At 38.3% G+C, this 23,185-nt stretch overlaps 1 protein-coding gene across 19 annotated transcripts in view; it reads right to left on the bottom strand.

Annotated features, from left to right (window-relative positions):
- Window positions 1-23,185, bottom strand: part of CEP70 (centrosomal protein 70) — a 158,433-nt gene that overhangs the window by 36,602 nt on the left and 98,646 nt on the right. For all 19 annotated transcript variants that reach the window (XM_055295269.2, XM_055295270.2, XM_063610715.1 and 16 more), the window contains 5 exons: window positions 9,022-9,127; window positions 5,883-6,053; window positions 1,023-1,169; window positions 688-856; window positions 398-512 (listed from right to left, as the gene is read on the bottom strand). In XM_055295269.2, the coding sequence (XP_055151244.2) occupies window positions 398-512; window positions 688-856; window positions 1,023-1,169; window positions 5,883-6,053; window positions 9,022-9,127 (708 nt within the window). The remainder of the gene's footprint in view (window positions 1-397; window positions 513-687; window positions 857-1,022; window positions 1,170-5,882; window positions 6,054-9,021; window positions 9,128-23,185) is intronic.

Raw genomic sequence — 23,185 nt, 5'->3', positions numbered from 1 at the left:
CCTTGTCTCTGTCTCTCTCTACACACACACACACACACACACACACACACACAAACACACACACACACACACACACACACACACACACACACACTAGCTGGGCATGGTGGCGTGTGCCTACAGTCACACACACACAGAAAAGATGCTATTCCAAACAGGGAAGGTAAATAAGTTTTGAAAGTCTTTAATTTCACCCCCCCTCCAGGAATTCTGGATAATACTTATTTTAATTTTTATTGTTTAGAGACAGGGTCTCACTGCGTTGCTCAGACTGGACTTAAACTCCTGAGTTCAAGTGATCCTCCCACATCAGCCTCCCAAGTAGCTAGGGCTACAGGCGTGTGCCACCACACCCTGCCATTCTGGATGATACTTTGTAAACTTTTAAAACAAATACCTCTGGAGGTCTTCAGGTCCTAATACCTGCATAACCTGCTCATTCACATCTTCATTAATCAGCCTACAGAGTTTTCCAACAGTGCTTACCAGCACACACAATGAGGATGAACTATCTGCAAAAGAAAAATAAAAGGATATTTTAACAGAGAATTTTCAAAATTACATACATCAAACATTTTATGCTTCAGTTATCCTCAATTTTTTCACTTAAAAATTTTTTAATCTACTTTTTGTTAATTTATTAAAAATTCTTAAATGGGGGCCCAATATGACAAATTAGGTCATCACCTAATTCTAAGAGTTCTTGGAGGTTTCTCACAGCATTGTTCATTTCTCCAAGCCTAGTATAAACTTCATTCATTCGGGGATAGACTCCATTTAAAGAAGGCACATCAAATAACTTTTGGAAGTGAGAAACAATAGCTTGCAAAGTTTGAAAGTTTGGCATATTGCTGTCCTGTCCAAAAAAGAGGTAAAAAAGAAAGAGTTCATTATCTTAAAATAATCCCAAATAAAAACTTTTAAAAGACAAATAGAACTCTAGTAGAATATTAATATCCACATCAATTTATCAGTTTTGAGATAACAGAACATTAGAAGGTGACCATTTATGTAAGTATTACCTTTTCCTTATTTTCAACTTCTTCCAACATAGTATCTACTATAAACAACAAATCTTCAACTTTGATACCTTCATTTTCATCCTGCTTCTTCAAATTATGCCAAGGTACCAGTTCTGCAGATAGTGTTTTCAAAGACTTATACAAATCCTTTATAACGAAAGAAACTACATGTTATTATTGATTTAAATAATTTCCATAGTAACATAATAGGACATAATTAGTAAAATTATGTTTTATATATGTTTTATAAAATTAATAAAACATAATTACACAAGTTAAAAATATATATGTAACCATCATTATTTTTTAATAAAAATACTATTACCAATTTAGAACAAGTCAGTTAAAATTAGGTTTCTCCAGGTAAACACAGGCTTTACAGAAAACATTATATATTGATTATTCTGAATCTGAGTGCTCTAAGTAATTTTACGTTATTTATTATTGTTCCATAATATTTCATTATTTTGAATTGTTGATACACAAAGAATAAACTTGACCTTGAATTTTGGTTTTGAATATCTTATATAACAGCTTTATTGAGATATAATTCATATACCATAAAATTTACCCTCATTAAGTATACAATTCAGTAGTTTTAATATTTTAACACATGTACAAACATCAGCACTATCCAATTTCAGAACATATCCATTACTCCAAAAAGAAATCTCAGACCCACTCACAGTCCTTCCTTCCCCATTTTCCCTTCCCTGCAGCTCCCAGGGTTAATCTCTAAACTATTTTCTGTTTCTATGGATTTGCCTATTCTGGGCATTTTGCATAAATGGAAGTATACAATAAATAGTCTTTTATGAACGGCTTCTCTCACTTAGCATAATGTTTTTGAGATTTATCCATGTTATAACATGTATCTCCAGGCAAGTTTTTAATGTGAAAGGTTCCCTAAATTTATTCTACATTATAATACTCCACTTAGTTTTCTTGGCCTAGTTGTGGTGCCCTAATTGATTTTAAACTGTGCACAATGGGCAAGGCTACTGAAAGTTTAGAGCTCTAGACTGATCAATCGACAAATATTTAGAATCCCTAATCCAAAAATCTGAAATGCTCCAAAATCTGAAACTCTGAGCAACAACATGACACTCAAAAGAAATGCTCATTGGAGCATTTTGAATTTCGGATTTTTGGATCAGCGATGCTCAAATGGCATATATTCTGCAAATACTCCAAAATCTGAAAAAATTCTTAATCAAAATACTTCTAGGCCCAAGCACTGCAGATAAGGGATACTCAATCCATATGTGTATGGCACAGTGCTTGGTCCTTTAGAACAACGCTGTCCAAAAGAAATGTAATGTGAGCCACAGTAATTTTAAGTTGTCTAGGGCCGTAGTATGGAAAGTGAAAAGAAACGTGATATTAACTGTAATAGTATATTTCATTTAACCCAATATATCCAAAATATTATCATTTCAATAAAAATCAATATTTTAATTTTTCCCAAAGTCTTCTAAATCCAGTGTATATTTTACACTTATAACACATCTGAATTAGGACTAGCCACCTTTCAAGGGATCAATAACCACATGCAGCTAGAGGCTACCATACTAGACAGCACAGCTCTGGAGAACAGAAAGAAGTACAAGAAGTTCCTCCTTTGTCTAATTTATTTTAGTACTTCATTTCACACTGTCCACTTAAGGCTCAGACTTCACATATTGGTATCTTTAACCTTTCAATTGGTAGGAAAGCAGTTACTATTTTAGTAATTCATAGCAATAAATTCCATGTCAAATGAATGTTTTACAATCAATGCCACTAGAATTTGAAAAAAAAAAAAAGTCAGCAAGTAACAGCATAATGATACCTTTATTAACCAATGATCCAGGAACAAGCCACTTTTTTTTTTTTTTTTTTTTTTTTTTTGAGACAGAGTCTGGCTCTGTCCCCCAGGCTGGAGTGCAGTGGCACCATCTTGGCTCACTGCAAGCTCCGCCTCCCGGGTTCACGCCATTCTCCTGCCTCAGCCTCCCGAGTAGCTGGGACTACAGGCGCCCGCTTCCACGCCCTGCTAATTTTTTTCTATTTTTAGTTTCACTATGTTGGCCAGGATGGTCTCTAACTCCTGACCTCGTGATCCGCCCACCTCGGCCTCCCAAAGTGCTAGGATTACAGGCTTGAGCCACCGCGCCTGGCCGGAACAAGGCACATTTATAAAGTAATCTATGGTAAGAAGCACATCCAATCTAATACATTTTTGCTTCAGAATAAAAGAGTATTACAAAGCTAAGAAGAAAAGATGTTCTGGTCTCCTAAGCAGTGACAGGATGGTTGTAGTACAGTCCATCAAGTAAGCTCCGAAAAATATAAGAGGGTCTCCTAGGTTCTTTACATTGCCCAGTTGTGGAGATGTAGAAGTACTACCATGGGCCAGTCTACCGTGTATGTCTGGCCTCTGAAGCACTGGTGAATAGCAAAGCGAAAGTATTCAAGAGTGTACTGTGTTGGGGAAAGCTACAACATCTGTAGTTCACCTTTCTTGGAAAGGCAGGAGGGAAAAGACACAAGGTTGGAGGCAGCTGGCTCCATGTCTTTCCCAGCCTTCTTTTCTTCCAATTTTTAAAACTAGTAAAATACACATAAAATTCACCATCTTAACCATTTTTAAATGTAAGTTCATTGTTAATAAATATGTTCATAATGTTGTGCAACCAACACCACCATCCATCTCCATAATTCTTTTCATCTTGTAACACTGAAACTTTATACCCATTAAACAATAACTTCCCATTTCCCTCCTCCCTCTAGCCATCACCACTCTAATTTGTCTCTATGATTTTCACTAAGTATCTCGTACAAGTGGAATCATGTAAGTGGAATCTTCTTGTGACTGACTTATTTCACTTAGCATAATGTCCTCATAATGTTCACCCATGTTGCATGGGTCAGAATTTCTTTCCTTTTAATGGCTGAATAATATTGCAATATATGTATATACCACATTTTGCTTATCCATTCATCCCTCAAACCTATCCTACTCTTTAAAGCCAAATTTAACCTGAGGGAAAAAACGAATCTGGGAAGATGGTTGTCCCAAACTTAGAGGTTGCTACATATCAAATAACCTTTGATATGAGGCCTCAGAGAATCTCATGTAGTTTCTTAATTTGGACCCTGAAACTGTAGTATTAATACCTGAAGCACTGCTCAAAATCCATGAGTTACTCCAATGGCAGAAGTAACTAATTCTTAATAATTTCCTCTTGGGTGTCCTCAGAATATTCTAATTATAAAGCAAATTCCTTGCCTCCTCCTCCTCCTCAGAAAACTATACAATAGCAAGAACTCACCACCACGGCAAAGCCTTTCTTGGGGGCTATAATCAGAGTGTTGTCTTTCTCCTCCAGACTCTAGAGCACAAGTTATCTAAATCATTCACTCAGAACTTCAACAGGTAATCTATTTTATGTCACTCTTTTCCTTTAATGATATAAATGATTACATTTTGTTTCATATTTGTTAGTATATTTTGTCTCTCTAATTAGTCTGAATCTTGTGTTCATCCCATAATGGCTTAGCATGATAAACGATCAATAACTATCCATTAGTGTGATTCTTCCCTTTGTCTTCTTCCTCTTCTAGTCGTTTCTTCTAGGAAGGCTAGGGCTTTTTCTAGTCCATCCCTTCTGAGAAGGAGAAAGGTGGAGTTAGCACTGTTCCCTCCTACTGGGAGAACCCTCTGACAGGCAATGATTGAGGAAATACCATGATTTACACTATTACTAATTATTTTACACTCTTCTGAGATAGTCTGGTGGAACTCCAGTCTATAAAGTATATTAATCCAGCACTGTCACTCAATCAAAATGTTTATGTATTGTATAGCACTGTCTGAGCCCTATAAAAAAAGGGAAGTTGAAATTTAAAAAAAATTAACATCACCACCCCCAATTTTGTTGTCTTGGAATGTAATATTCTCCTTCATTCCTTTTAACAAATATTAATTTAGCACTCATTCATCAGGAGGATCTTGGGGACATATCAGAACAAATAAAAATACCGTCTTCATGGAGCTTATACATTCTTAACAGATATCTTCTGCATCATTTGTACTTCATGTAATAAGACTTCTGTTGCAAACACTGTTATTGAATCACATTTTCATTAACAGGCATATGCTATGTATTATGTTAGTTACTAAGAAATCTAAAGTTTAAAGGGCAAAGAAGTTAAATACTACTGATTTCAACTATTTACCTTTCAGCAAACTAGTTAACAAAAACTGAAAAAACCTGAAGCTATGCAATAAATACACGATAACTCTATAAAGTAAATAAAATGTAGTCTTCCATGAATAGATAGGATAGGGAAGGATAAGGTTGGTTGCTAGCGTACTATCTGTTCTAGAGAATAAGCAGAAATGGAGATAAGCTCAGTTCTGAGAGACAGAAAATAAAGTGTGAAGAGAGAGAAAATATCCCCAATTATAATAAAATGAAGGATAAGACATTATATCTGAAGAGGGATAAGGGCCAGGAAAATCGCAGCATGGAGATACCAAAAGGAGGCAGATGAAGGTAGAACAGGGAAGGGCCTAGAAGTACAAAGTGGATCCACTATAGATTTTCAATAAGGAAACTAACCCCAAAATTTCTTGTTTGGTAGAACCTTAGAGGAGGTAAAGCTTACAGTAATGACAACATCAAACAGACAGTACCTAAAATAGATATGTAAGTAGCAAGATTTCAGTTTTAGATAGTAAGCTTTTTTAGCTTTAGAGTTAACAAACAAAAAAATTAAACGCTATTTAATTTTTAGCCCTAAATTAAGTCCTATTAATAAAGCACATAGAGTCCAATAGATGTTCAAAGCTTATAAGCATAGTTAACCCCTTACCTTTAAGGATGTCAGCTGATCTGCCCACATTTCTATTACAGGAACAAGATGCTCAAATCCACAATCTTGAACAAGATCTTTATTAAAATTTTGGGCTCCCCCTTTGCTCTGTTTATAAATTATTACTGGAGCTCTTGGATTGTGGATAATTGAATTGATGCTACACAGCACCTTTAAAAAAAACATAGTGTATATAGTCACAATATTTATCCTATGCCTACAAAGTTATATATTTTAAAGGAGTGCTTTATGTCTATGTATATTATATACATATATTTCATTAAATATACAAAGAGAATTATCATAAGGAATTGGCTCATGCAATTATGAAGACTGACAAGTCCCACGATCTGCAGTGAGTAAGCGAAGACTCAGAAAAGCTAATGGATATTTGCAGTCCGAACGCAGGCAGACTGAGACCCCTGCAAGTGCTAATGTTTCAGTTTGAGTCTGAAGGCAAGAAAAAAACCAGTGTCCCATCTTGAAAGCAATGAGGGAGCTCCCTCTTATCCAGCCTTTTGTTCTACTCAGGCCTTTGAATGATTGGATGAGGCCCACCCCATTAGGAAAGGCAGTCTGCTTTACTAAAGTCTACTGATTCGGATGTCAATCTCATCCAGAAGCACCTTGCCAGACACATCCAGAATAATGTTCAACCAAATATCGGGCATCTTATGCTGCAGTAAAGTTGAAACAAAATTAACTATTACAAACACTACCTAGGTTCAACAATTGTTAGTATTTTGCCATATTTGCTCACTATCTATATTTTTAGGTGAACCATTTGAAGAAACTCTTCACCCTCAAATAATAAAGCATGCATCTTTTAAAAGTAGGCATATTCTCCTACAAGCTCACAAGACCATTATCAGACTATTTAAGGAAATTAACAGTAATCCCCAGGCTGAGTATGGTGGCTCATGCCTGTAATCCCAGCACTTTGGGAGGTTGAGGCAGGAGGATCACTTGAGCCCAGGAATTCAAGGCTGCAGTGAGCTATGATAATGCACTCCAGCCTGGGCAACAGAGCAAGACCCTGTCTCCAAAAATAATATCGTTGATGCCTGGATTGAATTTTAAATATCTTAATATATGAAGATAGTATACTATTTGACTATAACCCTCTCCCCATAAGTGATGAGTTCTACCTTATATATCATCCAAGGAAAAAAAGGGAGACCTCAAAAAGCATGTTTAAAGAGAGAAGAATAAAGCCATTTCCTATTACCACCATCAAGTTCAGCCTATTTAATAAAAAGTTTCACAATATAAAGATGGCATTTTGCTCTTGAATCTTTGTCCCTGGTCATACTTCAAGATATAACTAATAGGCCTCCTGGTAATATGACTTAAGATGTTTATTACATCAGATGTTTATTTAGAAGCTTTTTAAGTCCAAATTAGTATAATTCAATATTTCACTTCAAATTGATGTATGTATATTTGTTTTATTTATTTATTTGACAGAGTCTCACTATGTGGCCTAAGATGGAGTGCAGTGGTGTGAACAGAGCTAACTGCAGTGTTGAATTCCTGGACTCAAGTGATCTTCCCATGTCAGCCTCTCAAGTGCTAGGACTACAGGCACACACCACCATGCCCAGCTAATTAATTTTTTTTTTCTAGAGATGTGGTCTCACTATATTGCCCAGGCTGGTCTCAAACTCCTGGCCTCTAGCAGTCCTCCTGCCTCGGTCACCCAAAGTTTTAAGATTACAGGCGTGAGCCACCATACCTGGCCTGAATTCCCCTTTTAAAGGACAAAGCCTCTCAAATTGAGTCTCAGAAACAAAATGAAATCCAGTTACATACTGGTACAAGAAAGTCTAAAACAAAACAGTTTTCATAAAGGTGCTTGGTTCCCATTTACGATAGCAATAAAAGTTATAAAATACCTAGGAAATAACAAGGTATTTCCTAACAAGAAATATGCAAGAGCTAAATTTAAAAATACACAACACTTTATTGAAGACTACAAAAGATGACCCTGATGAAAGTACATATTTCTGAATGTGATGATTCAAAAAGGTTAAGGTGTCATTTCTCCAAATATTAATCTATAAAGTCAATTCAATTTTAGTTCATCTCAATGGGATTTATTTTTTAATTTGAAAAACTTCATCCAGAAGAATAAATGTGCTAAAAATATAGCCAATAAAAAAATTTTTTTAAATGACAGGATACTTGCCTCAAAGGCTATTAAAACTTGTAACTATAGAAATTAAAATATGGAAATAGTTGAGAAATGCAACAGACTAGAGAATCTAAAAACAAATCTGTGCATATAAAGGAATATGATCTATGATAAAATGTTATTTCAATAAAGTAGAGAAAAAAGTAGTGTATTAGAGACTGCAAACACAAATGCCCAGAGAATTCAGGTACGAGTATAAATGAGCAACGTAAGGATGAGTAGGGACTGCTAACTATAGAACACATGCTCATATCTGACAAGGGAAAGGCCTAATTCTGCTGTGATAATAACCATGCAGGAATTTGTTGCCAGATCTTCTGACTTTTTAGGAGAAGTTATAAATAGCAGCCTAGAAAAAATAAAATATCTTAATTTTTTAAAAAATGAATAATCTAAAACTTAAAAATCTTATGTGTACCCAATAAAATATGAGTGAAAGTCCAGTTCAGTCACTAAACTACCAGGTTTAACTGCTCAGCTATTCAATAAATGATCTATAAAACTAGGAAGGTGAGATTCCCTATATCACACCATATAGAAAATTAAATTTCAGATGAACTAAGGTCTCTAAACAAAAACAAAAGCCATACAAGGACCCTAAGAAAATAGATTTACTTATATAATAATAATGGCAACAACAGAAACAATAAGAGGGAAAATGGCTTACATGGGGAAAGTAGGGAAAAGGATTATAAAATCTTTTAAAAATCATAAAGCTCTTTACTAACCTCCTTTGAACTAGGCCAGAGTCTCCTTTAAGTAGTAAGACGAATTCTACAATGTTTTTAGTCAAATAGTTATGTCACGGAAAGACAAGACAGAATAAGTACACATAAATATGAGGTGCAAGTATTCCTTACCAACTGATAATTTATTACACCACAACTGATAACCAAGATTCATGACAAACATCAGTCTTTTTGTCATGAAAAATCAATTCAATACCTGAAAGTATCTCTGGTCAATTAGGGCCTGTTGCTGATTATGTTTGCTGGGCTCATCTTTCTTCTCTGTGTCTTCAGCCTTCTTATGACTAATAAGCTCCTGTAATCTAAAAGGGGGAAAAAATCAAGATAATACAAAATTATTTCCTAGACACTGGACCAAGATGATAAACTAAGTCAATGATCCAGCCACCCTCCCAACAGCCTTATATCACTTCACTTATATGTGTGTGTGCACACACGTATGTATGTGTGTATATGTATAAACACATACATATATGCATATATAGAGTTTAAATTTTTTTTTTTTTTTTTTTGAGACAGAGTCTCGCTCTGTCACCCAGGCTGGAGTGCAGTGGCGCAATCTCGGCTCACTGCAAGCTCCATCTCCTGGGATCACGCCATTCTCCTGCCTCAGCCTCCCGAGTAGCTGGGACTACAGGCGCCCACCACTATGCCTGGCTAATTTTTTGTATTTTTAGTAGAGACGGGGTTTCACCGTGTTAACCAAGATGGTCTCGATCTCCTGACCTCGTGATCCGCCCGCCTCAGCCTCCCAAAGTGTTGGGATTACAGGCATGAGCCACTGCGCCCGGCCAGAGTTTAAAAATTTTTAAATCATATTGTCACTGGAAAACAAGAAGGCCCTCTCAATAAATCACAAATTAGAAGGAATCTCTGAAGACAGAAGAGATCAGATTGAAGAAGAAAGTTCTAACCACCCCCCAACACCCACAAAAGATAGCACCAGAGAGAAATACAACAAAGGATGGAAGTGACTTCCATCCAAGGTGCTCCAAGCTTACAGACTATAGATAAAGGGAGCAGGAAGCATGGGAAGGGCCATTGGTTTGGGTACTGTAGCAGGAACAGCTAGACGTTTGGTCCCTCTCTCTTTGTATTCTACTAGCGGCAAAGAACAGACAATGGCAATGCCTGGGCCAGTCAAGAGAGCATGGAGATCCAAGAGACCATTATTCCAGGTGGCTGCTAGAATGCTGGGGGAAAGGAGAGTCTCTTCACCCAGAAATACAACTATGTATAAGTGTATCCACCTAGTAGCAAACACTTGTCCTTCTCCAAATATCTAGAAGACAGGCTGTAATAATCTTTCTTCTCCCTCCTCATGCCTTTGAAAACAGTACAGTAGTATGCACTGATCCATAGTTTCACTTTCCATGGTTTTAGTTACGCAAGGTAAACCAGGGTCCAAAAATATTAAATGGAAAATTCCAGAAATAAATGTTTATTTTATTATTTTTTTAATGTGCACTAGTCAGTAGTGTGATGAAATCTCATGCTGTCCAACTCCATCCCACCTAGGATGTGATTCATCCCTTTGTCCAGCTTATCCATGCTGTAACTGTATACATACACTACCTACCAATTAGTCACTTAGTAGCCATCTTGGTTATCAGATCAACTGTTGGGTACCACAGTGCTTATGTTCAAGTAACAACCCTTATTTAATAATGGACCCAAAATGCAAGAGTAGTGATGTTAGCAATTTGGATATGCCAAAGAGAAGTCATAAAGTGCGTCCTTTAAGTGAAAAGGTGAAAAGTCCTCCACCTAAGAAAAAAAGTATATGCTGAGGTTGCTAAGATATACAGTAAGAACGAATATTCTATCTGTGAAATTGTGAAGAAGGAATAAGAAATCTGGGGTAGTTTTGCTGTAGGACCTCAAACTGCAAAAGTTACAGCCACAGTGTGTGATACATGCTTAGTTAAGATGGAAAAAGTGGCTGGGTGTGGTGGCTCACGCCTGTATTCCCAGCACTTTGGGAGGCCAAGGCGGGCGGCTCACGAGGTCAGGAGTTCGAGAACAGCCTGGGCAACATGGTAAAACACCATTTCTACTAAAAATAAAACAAAAACAAAAACAAAAACTGGGCACGGTGGCCTGTGCCTGTAATCCCAGCTACTTGGGAGGCTGAGGCAGGAGAATTTTTTGAACCTGGGAGGCAAAGGTTGCAGTAAGCTGAGATCGTGCCATTGCACTCCAGCCTGGGCAACAGGGCGAGACTCTGTCTCAAAAAAAAAAAAGATGGAAAAAGCATTAAATTTATGGGTGGAAGACATGGACAGAAATGTTTTCCAATTGATGGCGACTGGGTTTGGTTCTGAGGTCTCAGGTATCTACTGGGGATCCTGGAACGATGTATCCCCCACTGATAAGGGGGGACTACTGTAGTCTCTTAATAATCCTTCAAATTACCCCTCTTCAATTTGAGTATGCCATCAGTTTCCTGCTGGGACTTCAACCCACTAAACTGACTCTATGACTTATTAACGATGCACTCTGCCTGCTGTTTGTAAAATAGAATAGTAAAACTCCATCATGTCATTTTCCTGTTGAAAAACAATCAATGATTTCTCATTGCTTTATGTGCTAAATCTAATTTCCTTGGGCTAGCATTCAAAACTTTCCATGCTATTAGTCCTAATAAAATTTCTTTTTTTTTGGAGATGGAGTCTCACTCTGTCACCTAGGCTAGAGTGAAGTGGCACGATCTCACCTCACTGCAACCCCTGCCTCCCAGGTTCAGGCGATTATTTTGCCTCAGCCTCCCGAGTAGCTGGGACTACAGGCATGGGCCACCATACCCAGCTAATTTTTGTATTTTTTTTTCTTTTTTTTTTTTTTTTTTAGTAGACAGGGAGTTTCACCATGTTGCCCAGGCTGGTCTCAATCTCCTGACCTCAGGTGATCCGCCCGCCTCGGCCTCCCAAAATGCTGGGATTACAGGAGTGAGCCACCGTGCCCGCCCAGTCCTAACACAGTATTTCTCCTGACTCCTTTCTTACTTGATTCTACTACTTCCCTACAATTACCTACTCCAGTCACATATATTCCCTTTATATTCACTCAATTGCTATTCTCTACTTTCTAGAGTATATGCCCAAGCCAAATTATAAATGACTTCCTATTTACTACGTTCACATTCTTCACAGTTTTGCCTAAAAGCAGTGCCATGAGCATATTATCTAGAACAAAAAAGGACACAGAAAAGCTGATATGGCCTCTAGAAGGACTAGACGTAAACTGATATATCTGAATTTAAATGTTAGTCCCTTTCACTTAGGTGAAAATGTTCAACTTATCAATGAATTGTTTGCAAATCTGATTAATAAATGTTACACTGTAGATACACAACATTTTTGCTGTCACTGCAATGACCTAAATATATAATTGCATGTACTGATTAGTTACTCTGGGAAATGAAATGTGATTCCATTAACCAGATGAATAAAGAGATACCCTCACTTAATAATGACAGTAACTACAATTTATTGGGAGCCTAATGATGATAACTAGTAGGTACTGAGAGCCTTCTCTATGCAGGAATTCTAAACACTTTACATGTATTAACTCGTTTAGTCCCATTGTTTTTCTAAGTTTATATAAGACAATCATTAGTAAAAACTGGGGATTCATAGGAAACTGGTTCACTTAGTCTCACAGAAAATATCTGCCATTAACAATATTACTGTAAAACTTCACGTTCTGCAAAATCATGCAAGTAATTACAGGGCTCAGGAGAAAACAGTATTAGAAACCAGACTACTTACAACTGATGTAGCTTTAGAACTGGAGAATAAAAACAGTAATTGGTGCCTCAGGAGTTAAGTTGGACAGATCAAGCATGTCTGGAGATTGCCTCAGGATATATTAAAAATGCACAGACAATAAAGAAGAAATGTTGGCTTATGGATGCCAAGATATAAAGACTGAAGTGGAGCCCTGGGCCAAAGAAGCTGAGGTTAAAATGGGCAAAGGAGGAAGTGCAACTTGCTTCCAGCCTATAGTCTGTCTAATGCTGGGGATCAGGGAAGGAGCCCAGGGTACTGTTGCTCATTCTAAATTTTCTTAAACTAGAGCTAAAAGGGCACTTGTCTATGTACTAGCAAAGCTTGCCCCTTTCCTGAAGGCTATAAATATTACTGCAGTTATTCTAGTGCCTTGAGTCTAGGAAAAACTACACATGAACAATATAACTTCTATGTTATATTGCTGATGATTCTCTCATTTTCTATTTGCATGACTTAATTGGCATTTTAGAAACCTGGGTTGTAGCTGCCTGGGCTGTACTCAGAAATATGCTAGAGCTGTTCTGCGGTATCCAGAGCAGTCAGGAAGGGCCTGAAAGATAATAAAAATCCCCTAGGAGTGGCTAAGGGGTACTTCACATGCTTTGCAGACACTCATTCCATGTATTCAGCAGCAGCAACTATGTTTTTTTGTGGACACTGAGAAAACAGAACACTGTACCTCCAACTTAAAATATGCTGTGTTATCTATTTTGTATAGCCATCTCCATAAGATAACTTTCCACGTGCAGAAACTTAATAGCTTTTAACTGTGTTCTGTTGGAGCTTTTCCATGATCTCACAGTGGAATAAGATCCATGCTGGAGATCAGGAACAAGTTAAAAAAAAGGACTGCCAATTTTGTTTTTAAAAATTCCACTAATTTAGCTACACTGATGCAAAACACATAGGTGCATCAATGTGAGCTTCTCAAAGCTATATTGTTCCCCGAGTCTTTTACCCTACAATCTTAGGACTTTCTAAGATAGTTAGTGATGAAAAGAGAGGTGGTTCACTTCAACCCAGCACCAGTGCCAAACTCTGAAGGCAAGTGTTTCTCTAGGTGAAAAGTCCAGCTCCTGGCTAAAATCCAATGTGTCATATTTCAGGCACAGTCACAGGTAATTACAAAGGCTCTGCCTGGAAGATCTCTTGCGGGGAAAGCTGTCCTCTCCACACCAGACATGTTGCACAGCCTGTGCACTGCAATCTCTGGAGACAGTTGCAGTCAAGGACATACCACCTCCTTTCCTTCCTGAAAGCTATACTACTACTACTGTTATTCTACTGCCTTGCCACAAGCATTTCTGCATTCCTACCCTAGGCACCTCCATTAGGGGCCTCTTTACTTGGAGCTTAGACTGAGGCATGTGTCAAGTACCTCTATCCAAGATCTTCTTATTGGTGGAGAAGCCTTAATTAAAATAGTTTTCTCCACTCTGACTCAGTACTTTTCTACTCCTAGCCTTTCTTCTCCCTACACCTTAAAATAGCAGGAATCTTTTGTGCAGGGCTCCTAGGCAGTGAGATGATTCCCCCCATCTGGGTGTATGTCAGACTGTTCCTCACCTGGTGCTATTCCATAGGGAAAAATGCAACATTGAGGAGTCAGCCCTTTTCATTTTGGCCTCTTGTTTATCCTATAGCAGTAAGTTAACAGTTTGACTGTTAATTTCACTTTGGCTCATTGGCCTAACCACTTCAAGGACTGTCAGCTCAACACAGAGTGGCTGTAAGATTTTGTTTTTCCCCTAGCAAAACATAAATACTATTGAAAAATTAAATGAAATTAGTGTAGTACCTTTGTTTATCTTACAGGGGCAGACTTATTTAATCACTTCCTAACAAGGAAATTTTATAATCAGCCTGTTTGTAATACTAACTCAAGAAGAGTCCATGTTCTCCCACATTAAATTGTTGATAGCCTTATTTGACATTGAAAGTTGGTTAACTACAAATCTAAAACAAACAAACAAACTCAATTTTCTCTGGTTCCAAAAGGAAAACAGACTATACCCTCTTCCATTTTCTTGTAGCATTTCCTTTGGAAAATCTGTAACTACAAATCCTTTACTCTCTTTAAGATATACATAAATCTTATTAAGAGCTAAAGAAGGCTCTTGCCAGTTTTGAATCTCAGCACTTTCTCGGGGGCTTTGCAATCATTTCTTTGAAATGTGAACATCTCGGAAGATGGTACCTTGTTTCTCTGTCTCTGTTGGAATTTCGTCAAGGCTCCTGGCCCCAAGTTGTAACCTTTTACTTATCAAAAAGACATTAGAAGTTTTTATTTTTCCTTTAATACAGATAATTAACATGTATATAATGGATTGTATCTGCCTTGCAATACAAAAGGGTGACATTTCTTTCTGTCTTTGCAATATCTCTAACAGATGTCCTGTAATGTGCATCACAATCTGATTGAATCTGATTGAATTCAGTAATAAAACTGTTTCTTTTTTTCCCTACGTTTGTAAAGAGAATTCACTGGATTGACAGATTTTAGTTTTAATTATTTCCCCAGCATCAGTAGTACTTTGAAAAAATATTCTACCTCTGTACTACAGAAATAAAATTTTTAAAGTTTTACCTTGATAAGTAAATTTTTTTTAAGTTTTTAAAGTTTATTTAATTTTAAATTTTTTAAGTTTAAGTTTTTAAAACATTTTTTAAGTTTTTTTAAGTTTTACCTTGCAAAGTAAAAATTTTTTAAGTTTTACCTTGAAAAATTTTTTTTCATTGAGTGTTTTGTTTAGTTCTAACTGTATGGTAGCTAAGAGTGTAAGTTTTGAAGTCAGAATGACTGGGTAAGGATCTGATTTCTATTCAAGTTCTTCCATATGCCAGTAACCTATATAACTTGGGCAAGTTATATAACACTCCCAAATTTGCTTCCATGTCTAGATACTACCAAAGTTTTAAACTTTATTAAAAACAAAAACACATTTCTTCAAAATTTAGCAGAAAAATATAGCAGGAATTGGGTCTGAATCATAATTTTAAAGGACAATAATAAAAGTCACTATAAAGACCAGAGCCCAAATAAACAACAACAACAACAATATGTATATGCAGTCAATTCTCATTATTCATGGTAGTTATGTTCTATAAAATCACCATGAATGCTGAATTAGCAAATACTGAACCACTGCTCCTAGGGGAAATACAGGGTCAGGTTCCTGCAAGTCTGATCACATTTTCCTTAAATGATCAATATATAACCTTGTTGTATGTATGTTTCTATTTAAAGACACCTTTAAAATATATATATTGTTGATTCATCAACACTGAACTCATGGACAACAGCACTCTATAACTCATACCTGATAAAGCTTATCTAATAGGTGTATTTTTTCCACAAGGCATATTATAGCCTTCTTGTGGATAAGAACACCAAACAGCACTTCAGCAGTAACTCAGGGGCCATCTTAAAGAAATCACCAACAAAAGGCATAGAAATGCAAAAAAAAAAAAGTATCACTAAATAGATGGACAAAAGGACATTTGTTTACAGTATGAGAGCTCAAACAATAGGGCAGATCATCAACTTGTTTGAAAACTAAACATGTGTGTGTTGGATGACCCAAATTATTTGACACTCTGTACATGTCCATGAATGACTGCAGGTGCTGTACGGATTTTGTGGTTATAAATAAATTTTAGCAGGTAGGCAAATTCATAAATATGGAATCTATTAATAATGAAGACTATATGTATGCGTAAGTACATACACGTGTGTACGTGTGTGTGTATGTTATACACTTGCTTTAGAGTCAACAGGTTTCCTTCTCTTTTTACTTCCCTACATCCTCCTCCTCCTAGTTGCTTTTCTCTCAATCTCCTATCTCATTAATGGCACCGACAACCACGTTGTTATTCAAGGTTAAAACTCGGGAGACTTCTTCCTTTTTCCCCACAACTCGCTATATTCAACCCATCGTGAAGTCCTATTAGTTCTACCTCCATTCTCCAATTCCAAATACTTCTCATCACCTCCACTACTGCCACCTTTGACCATGTCACTACCATCTCTTCTCCAAACTCATATAATGGCTACTGTCCCACGATTGTACATTTAGTACTTATAGCATATTGAAATTGTATTTATTTTTTCATTATCTTTCTCCCTTCATGTAATCTCTATGAGGTCAGGGACCTTTTCTATTTTGTTTACCACTGCAACCAGTACCTAGAATGCCAAACAGATGTAAGAAGAATTCTAAGTACACAAAATATCAAGGAATAGTAGGAAGGGAATAATTATTCATTGAATATGCATGCATCCTTTCTGAACCTTCCACTTCTCTTTTCTTGCTTAGTTTTCCTCCTCTATTATCTTTTTTTGGGGGGGCGAGGGGTGGAGGGACAGGGTCTTGCTCTGTTGCCCAGGCTGGAGTGCAGTGGTGTGATCACAGCTCACTGCAGCCTTGACCTCCTGGGCTCAAGGAATCCTCCCACCTCAGCCTCCTAAGTAACTGGGGCTACAGGTAAATACCACCACACCTGACTAATTTTTAAATTCTTTGTAAAGACAAGGACTCACTACATTGCCCAGTCTGGTCTCAAACTCCTGGACTCAAGCAATTGTCCTGCCTCAGTCTCCCGAAGTGCTGGGATTACAGGCGTGAGCCACTGCACCTGGCCCCTATTATTTTAACCCAGTATGTAATTCCTGGATACTCATGATACTTGCCTGTCACTGTGTTATGTGCTGCCATAGGAAGGAGGAAACACAGCTGTCACTGAAAACTGAATCACATATGCTAATATAACTGACTTAATACATTTAATGCATATATTAACTCATAGCTTTCAAAATATTTCATCCCAACACTCCCCAAACACTTTCTCAAATCCCATCCCCTTGAATCAAAGAGTACACATAGATAATCTTCAGAAAACACAATCACTGAGATCAACCCTTTGAAACACTGAGCACTTGCTTTTCAAAGTCAGGAAGGGTACAAGCAGTAGATATAAATGGCTCACTGCATTCCTTCTGGTACTTTTAAAGTGCGATAACGCTTACTTTAAAACATTCAGATCATAATTACCACCAGCAAAAATTGGAGGCTTGTCACTTCTAATTTCATTAATTCTCTTGGAATTCTTCCATTACTTCCCAGGATAATTTTCTATTTAAAATCTTTGCCCTTCATTACTTCAGGCAACTACCTTTTTTTGTTCTCACTTAAGATAAATATATAGCCAAATTCAGCATAGTAGAAATTGCTTTTAAACTGCGAAACCAGAAACACCCCCTTTTAATGTCATTTTCCCCATCAGCCTGGTAGGTCCAAGTCAAAGCCACCAGTAGGTAGCATAAGCTGACATGTAATAAAAATAAATAAAATAAGTTCAGGCATGGTGGCTCATGCCTGTAATCCCAGCACTTTGGGAGACCGAGGCAGGTAGATCACGAGATCAGGAGATCGACACGGTGGCTAACACGGTGAAACCCCATCTCTACTAAAAATACAAAAAAAAATTAGCCAGGGGTGGTGGCAGGCGCCTGTAGTCCTAGCTACTCAGGAGGCTGAGGCAGGAGAATGGCATGAACCTGGGAGGCGGAGCTTGCAGTGAGCTGAGATTGTGCCACTGCACTCCAGCATGGGAGACAGGGCAAGACTTCGTCTCAAAAAACAAATAAAAAATAAAAATAAATAGGGGTGGAGCCAAGATGGCTGAATAGGAACAGCTCCAATCTACAGCTCCCAGCATGAGCGAAGCAGAAGACAGGTGACTTCTGCATTTCCAACCGAGGTGCCAGGTTCATCTCACTGGGGAGTGTCGGAAAGTGGGTGCAGGACAGTGGGTGCAGCGCACCGAGTGTGAGTTAAAGCAGGGTGAGGCATTGCCTCACCCGGGAAGCGCAAAGGGTCAGGGAATTCCCTTTCCTAGTCAAAGAAAGGGGTGACAGACGGTATCTGGAAAATCGGATCACTCCCACCCTAATACTGCACTTTTCCAACGGTCTTAGCAAATGGCAGACCAGGAGATTATATCCCGCACCTGGCTCAGAGGGTCCTACACCCACGGAGCCCCGCTCATTGCTAGTACAGCAGTCTGAGATCAAACTGCAAGGCAGCAGCAAGGCTGGGGGAGGGGCGCCCGCCATTTTTGAGGCTTGAGTAGGTAAACAAAGCGGCCGGGAAGCTCGAACTGGGTGGAGCCCACCACAGCCCAAAGACGCCTGCCTGCCTCTGCAGACTCCACCTCTAGGGGAAGGGCATAGCCAAACAAAAGGCAACAGAATCCTCTGCAGACTTAAATGTCCCTGACTGACAGCTTTGAAGAGAGCAGTCGTTCTCCCAGCATGCAGCTGCAGATCTGAGAATGGACAGACTGCCTCCTCAAGTGGGTCCTGGACCCCTGAGTAGCCTAACTGGGAGGCATCCCCTAGTAGGGGCAGACTGACACCTCACACAGCTGGGTATTCCTGAGACAAAACTTCCAGAGGAACGATCAGGCAGCAACATTTGCTGCTCACCAATATCCGCTGTTCTGCAGCCTCCGCTGCTGATATCCAGGCAAACAGGGTCTGGACTGGACCTCCAGCAAACTCCAACAGACCTGCAGCTGAGGGTCCTGACCGGTAGAAGGAAAACTAACAAACAGACAGAACATCCACACCAAAACCCCATCTGTACGTCACCATCATCAAAGACCAAAGGTAGATAAAACCACAAAGGTGGGGAAAAAACAGAGCAGTAAAACTGGAAACTCTAAAAATCAGAGCACCTCTCCTCCTCCAAAGGAACGCAGCTCCTTACCAGCAACGGAACAAAGCTGGACGAAGAATGACTTTGATGAGTTGAGAGAAGAAGGCTTTAGACGATCAAACTACTTCGAGCTAAAGGAGGAAGTTCGAACCAATGGCAAAGAAGTTAAAAACCTTGAAAAAAAATTAGACAAATGGCTAACTAGAATAACCAATGCAGAGAAGTCCTTAAAGGACCTGATGGAGCTGAAAACCAAGGCATGAGAACTACATGACGAACACACAAGCCTCAGCCGATTCGATCAACTGGAAGAAAGGGTATCAGTGATGCAAGATCAAATGAATGAAATGAAGCGAGAAGAGAAGTTTAGAGAAAAAAGAATAAAAACAAACGAACAAAGCCTCCAAGAAATATGGCACTATGTGAAAAGACCAAATCTATGCCTGATTGGTGTACCTGAAAGTGACAGAGAGAATGGAACCAAGTTGGAAAACACTCTGCAGGATATTATCCAGGAGAACTTCCCCAATCTAGCAAGGCAGGCCAACATTCAAATTCAGGAAATACAGAGAACGCCATAAAGATACTCCTTGAGAAGAGCAACTCCAAGACACAGAATTGTCAGATTCACGAAAGTTGAAATGAAGGAAAAAATGTTAAGGGCAGCCAGAGAGAAAGGTCGGGTTACCCACAAAGGGAAGCCCATCAGACTAACAGCTGATCTCTCAGCAGAAACTCTACAAGCCAGAAGAGAGTGGGGGCCAATATTCAACATTCTTAAAGAAAAGAATTTTCAACCCAGAATTTCATATACAGCCAAACTAAGCTTCATAAGTGAAGGAGACATAAAATCCTTTACAGACAAGCAAATGCTGAGAGATTGTGTCACCACCAGGCCTGCCTTACAAGAGCTCCTGAAGGAAGCACTAAACATGGAAAGGAACAACCAGTACCAGCCACTGCAAAAACATGCCAAATTGTAAAGACCATCGAGGCTAGGAAGAAACTGCATCAACTAACGACCAAAATAACCAGCTAACATCACAATGACAGGATCAAATTCACACATAATAATAGTAACCTTAAATGTAAATGGGCTAAATGCTCCAATTAAAAGACACAGACTGGCAAATTGGATAAAGAGTCAAGACCCATCAGTGTGCTGTATTCAGGAAACCCATCTGACATGCAGAGACACACATAGGCTCAAAATAAAGGGATGGAGGAAGATCTACCAAGCAAATGGAAAACAAAAAAAGGCAGCGGTTGCAATCCTAGTCTCTGATAAAATAGACTTTAGACCAACAAAGATCAAAAGAGACAAAGAAGGCCATTACATAATGGTAAAGGGATCAAGTCAACAAGAAGAGCTAACTATCATAAATATATATGCATCCAATACAGGAGCACCCAGATTCATAAAGCAAGTCCTTAGTGACCTACAAAGAGACTTAGACTCCCACACAGTAATAACAGGAGACTTTAACACCCCACTGTCAACATTAGACAGATCAACGAGACAGAAAATTAACAAGGATATCCAGGAATTGAACTCAGCTCTGCACCAAGCAGACCTAATAGACATCTACAGAACTCTCCACCCCAAATCAATAGAATATACATTCTTCTCAGCACCACACCACACCTATTCCAAAATTGACCACATAGTTGGAAGTAAAGCACTCCTCAGCAAATGTAAAAGAACAGAAATTATAACAAACTGTCTCTCAGACCACAGTGCAATCCAACTAGAACTCAGGATTAAGAAACTCACTCAAAACCACTCAACTACATGGAAACTGAACAACCTGCTCCTGAATGACTACTGGGTACATAACAAAATGAAGGCAGAAATAAAGATGTTCTTTGAAACCAACGAGAACAAAGACACAACATACCAGAATCTCTGGGACACATTTAAAGCAGTGTGTAGAGAGAAATTTATAGCAATAAATGCCCACAAGAGAAAGCAGGAAAGATCTAAAATTGACACCCTAACATCACAATTAAAAGAACTAGAGAAGCAAGAGCAAACACAGTCAAAAGCTGGCAGAAGGCAAGAAATAACTAAGATCAGAGCAGAACTGAAGGAAATAGAGACACAAAAAACCCTTCAAAAAATTTGGTGAATCCAGGAGCTGGTTTTTGCAAAGATCAACAAAATTGATGGACCGCTAGCAAGACTAATAAAGAAGAAAAGAGAGAAGAATCAAATAGACGCAATAAAAAATGATAAAACGGATATCACAACAGATCTCACAGAAATACAAACTACCATCAGAGAATACTATAAACACCTCTATGCAAATAAACTAGAAAATCTAGAAGAAATGGATACATTCCTCGACAAATACACCCTCCCAAGACTAAACCAGGAAGAAGTTGAATCTCTGAATAGACCAATAACAGGCTCTGAAATTGAGGCAATAATTAATAGCTTACCAACCAAAAAAAGTCCAGGACCAGATGGATTCACAGCCGAATTCTACCAGAAGTACAAGGAATAGCTGGTACCATTACTTCTGAAATTATTCCAATCAACAGAAAAAGAGGGAATCCTCCCTAACTCATTTTATGAGGCCAGCATCATCCTGATACCAAAGCCTGGCAGAGACATGACAAAGAAAGAGAATTTCAGACCAATATCCCTGATGAACATTGATGCAAAAATCCTCAATAAAATACTGGCAAATCGAATCCAGCAGCACATCAAAAAGCTTATCCACCATGGTCAAGTGGGCTTCATCCCTGGGATGCAAGGCTGGTTCAACATATGCAAATCAATAAACGTAATCCAGCACATAAACAGAACCAACGACAAAAACCGTATGATTATCTCAATAGATGCAGAAAAGGCCTTTGACAAAATTCAACAATGCTTCATGCTAAAAACTCTTAATAAATTAGGTATTGATGGGATGTATCTCAAAATAATAAGAGCTATTTATGACAAACCCACAGCCAATATCATACTGAATGGACAAAAACTGGAAGCATTCCCTTTGAAAACTGGCACAAGACAGGGATGCCCTCTCTCACCACTCCTATTCAACATAGTGTTGGAAGTTCTGGCCAGAGCAATCAGGCAGGAGAAGGAAATAAAGGGTATTCAATTAGGAAAAGAGGAAGTCAAATTGTCCCTGTTTGCAGATGATATGATTGTACATTTAGAAAGCCCCATCGTCTCAGCCCAAAATCTCCTTAAGCTGATAGGCAACTTCAGCAAAGTCTCAGGATACAAAATCAATGTGCAAAAATCACAAGAATTCTTATACACCAATAACAGACAGAGAGCCAAATCATGAGTGAACTCCCATTCACAATTGCTTCAAAGAGAATAAAATGCCTAGGAATCCAACTCACAAAGGATGTGAAGGACCTCTTCAAGGAGAACTACAAACCACTGCTCAATGAAATAAAAGAGGATACAAACAAATGGAAGAACATTCCATGCTCATGGATAGGAAGAATCAATATCGTGAAAATGGCCATACTGCCCAAGGTAATTTATAGATTCAATGCCATCCCCATCAAGCTACCAATGACTTTCTTCACAGAATTGGAAAAAACTACTTTAAAGTTCATATGGAACCAAAAAAGAGCCCACATCGCCAAGTCAATTCTAAGCCAAAAGAACAAAGCTGGAGGCATCACGCTACCTGACTTCAAACTACACTACAAGGCTATAGTAACCAAAACAGCATGGTACTGGTACCAAAACAGAGATATACACCAATGGAACAGAACAGAGCCCTCAGAAATAATGCCACATATCTACAACCATCTGATCTTTGACAAACCTGACAAAAACAAGCAATGGGGAAAGGATTCCCTATTTAATAAATGGTGT

This window comes from Symphalangus syndactylus, chromosome 10, assembly GCF_028878055.3.
Source record: "Symphalangus syndactylus isolate Jambi chromosome 10, NHGRI_mSymSyn1-v2.1_pri, whole genome shotgun sequence".
Lineage (NCBI taxonomy): Eukaryota > Metazoa > Chordata > Mammalia > Primates > Hylobatidae > Symphalangus > Symphalangus syndactylus.
This window is presented reverse-complemented; position numbering and strand designations above follow the sequence as displayed.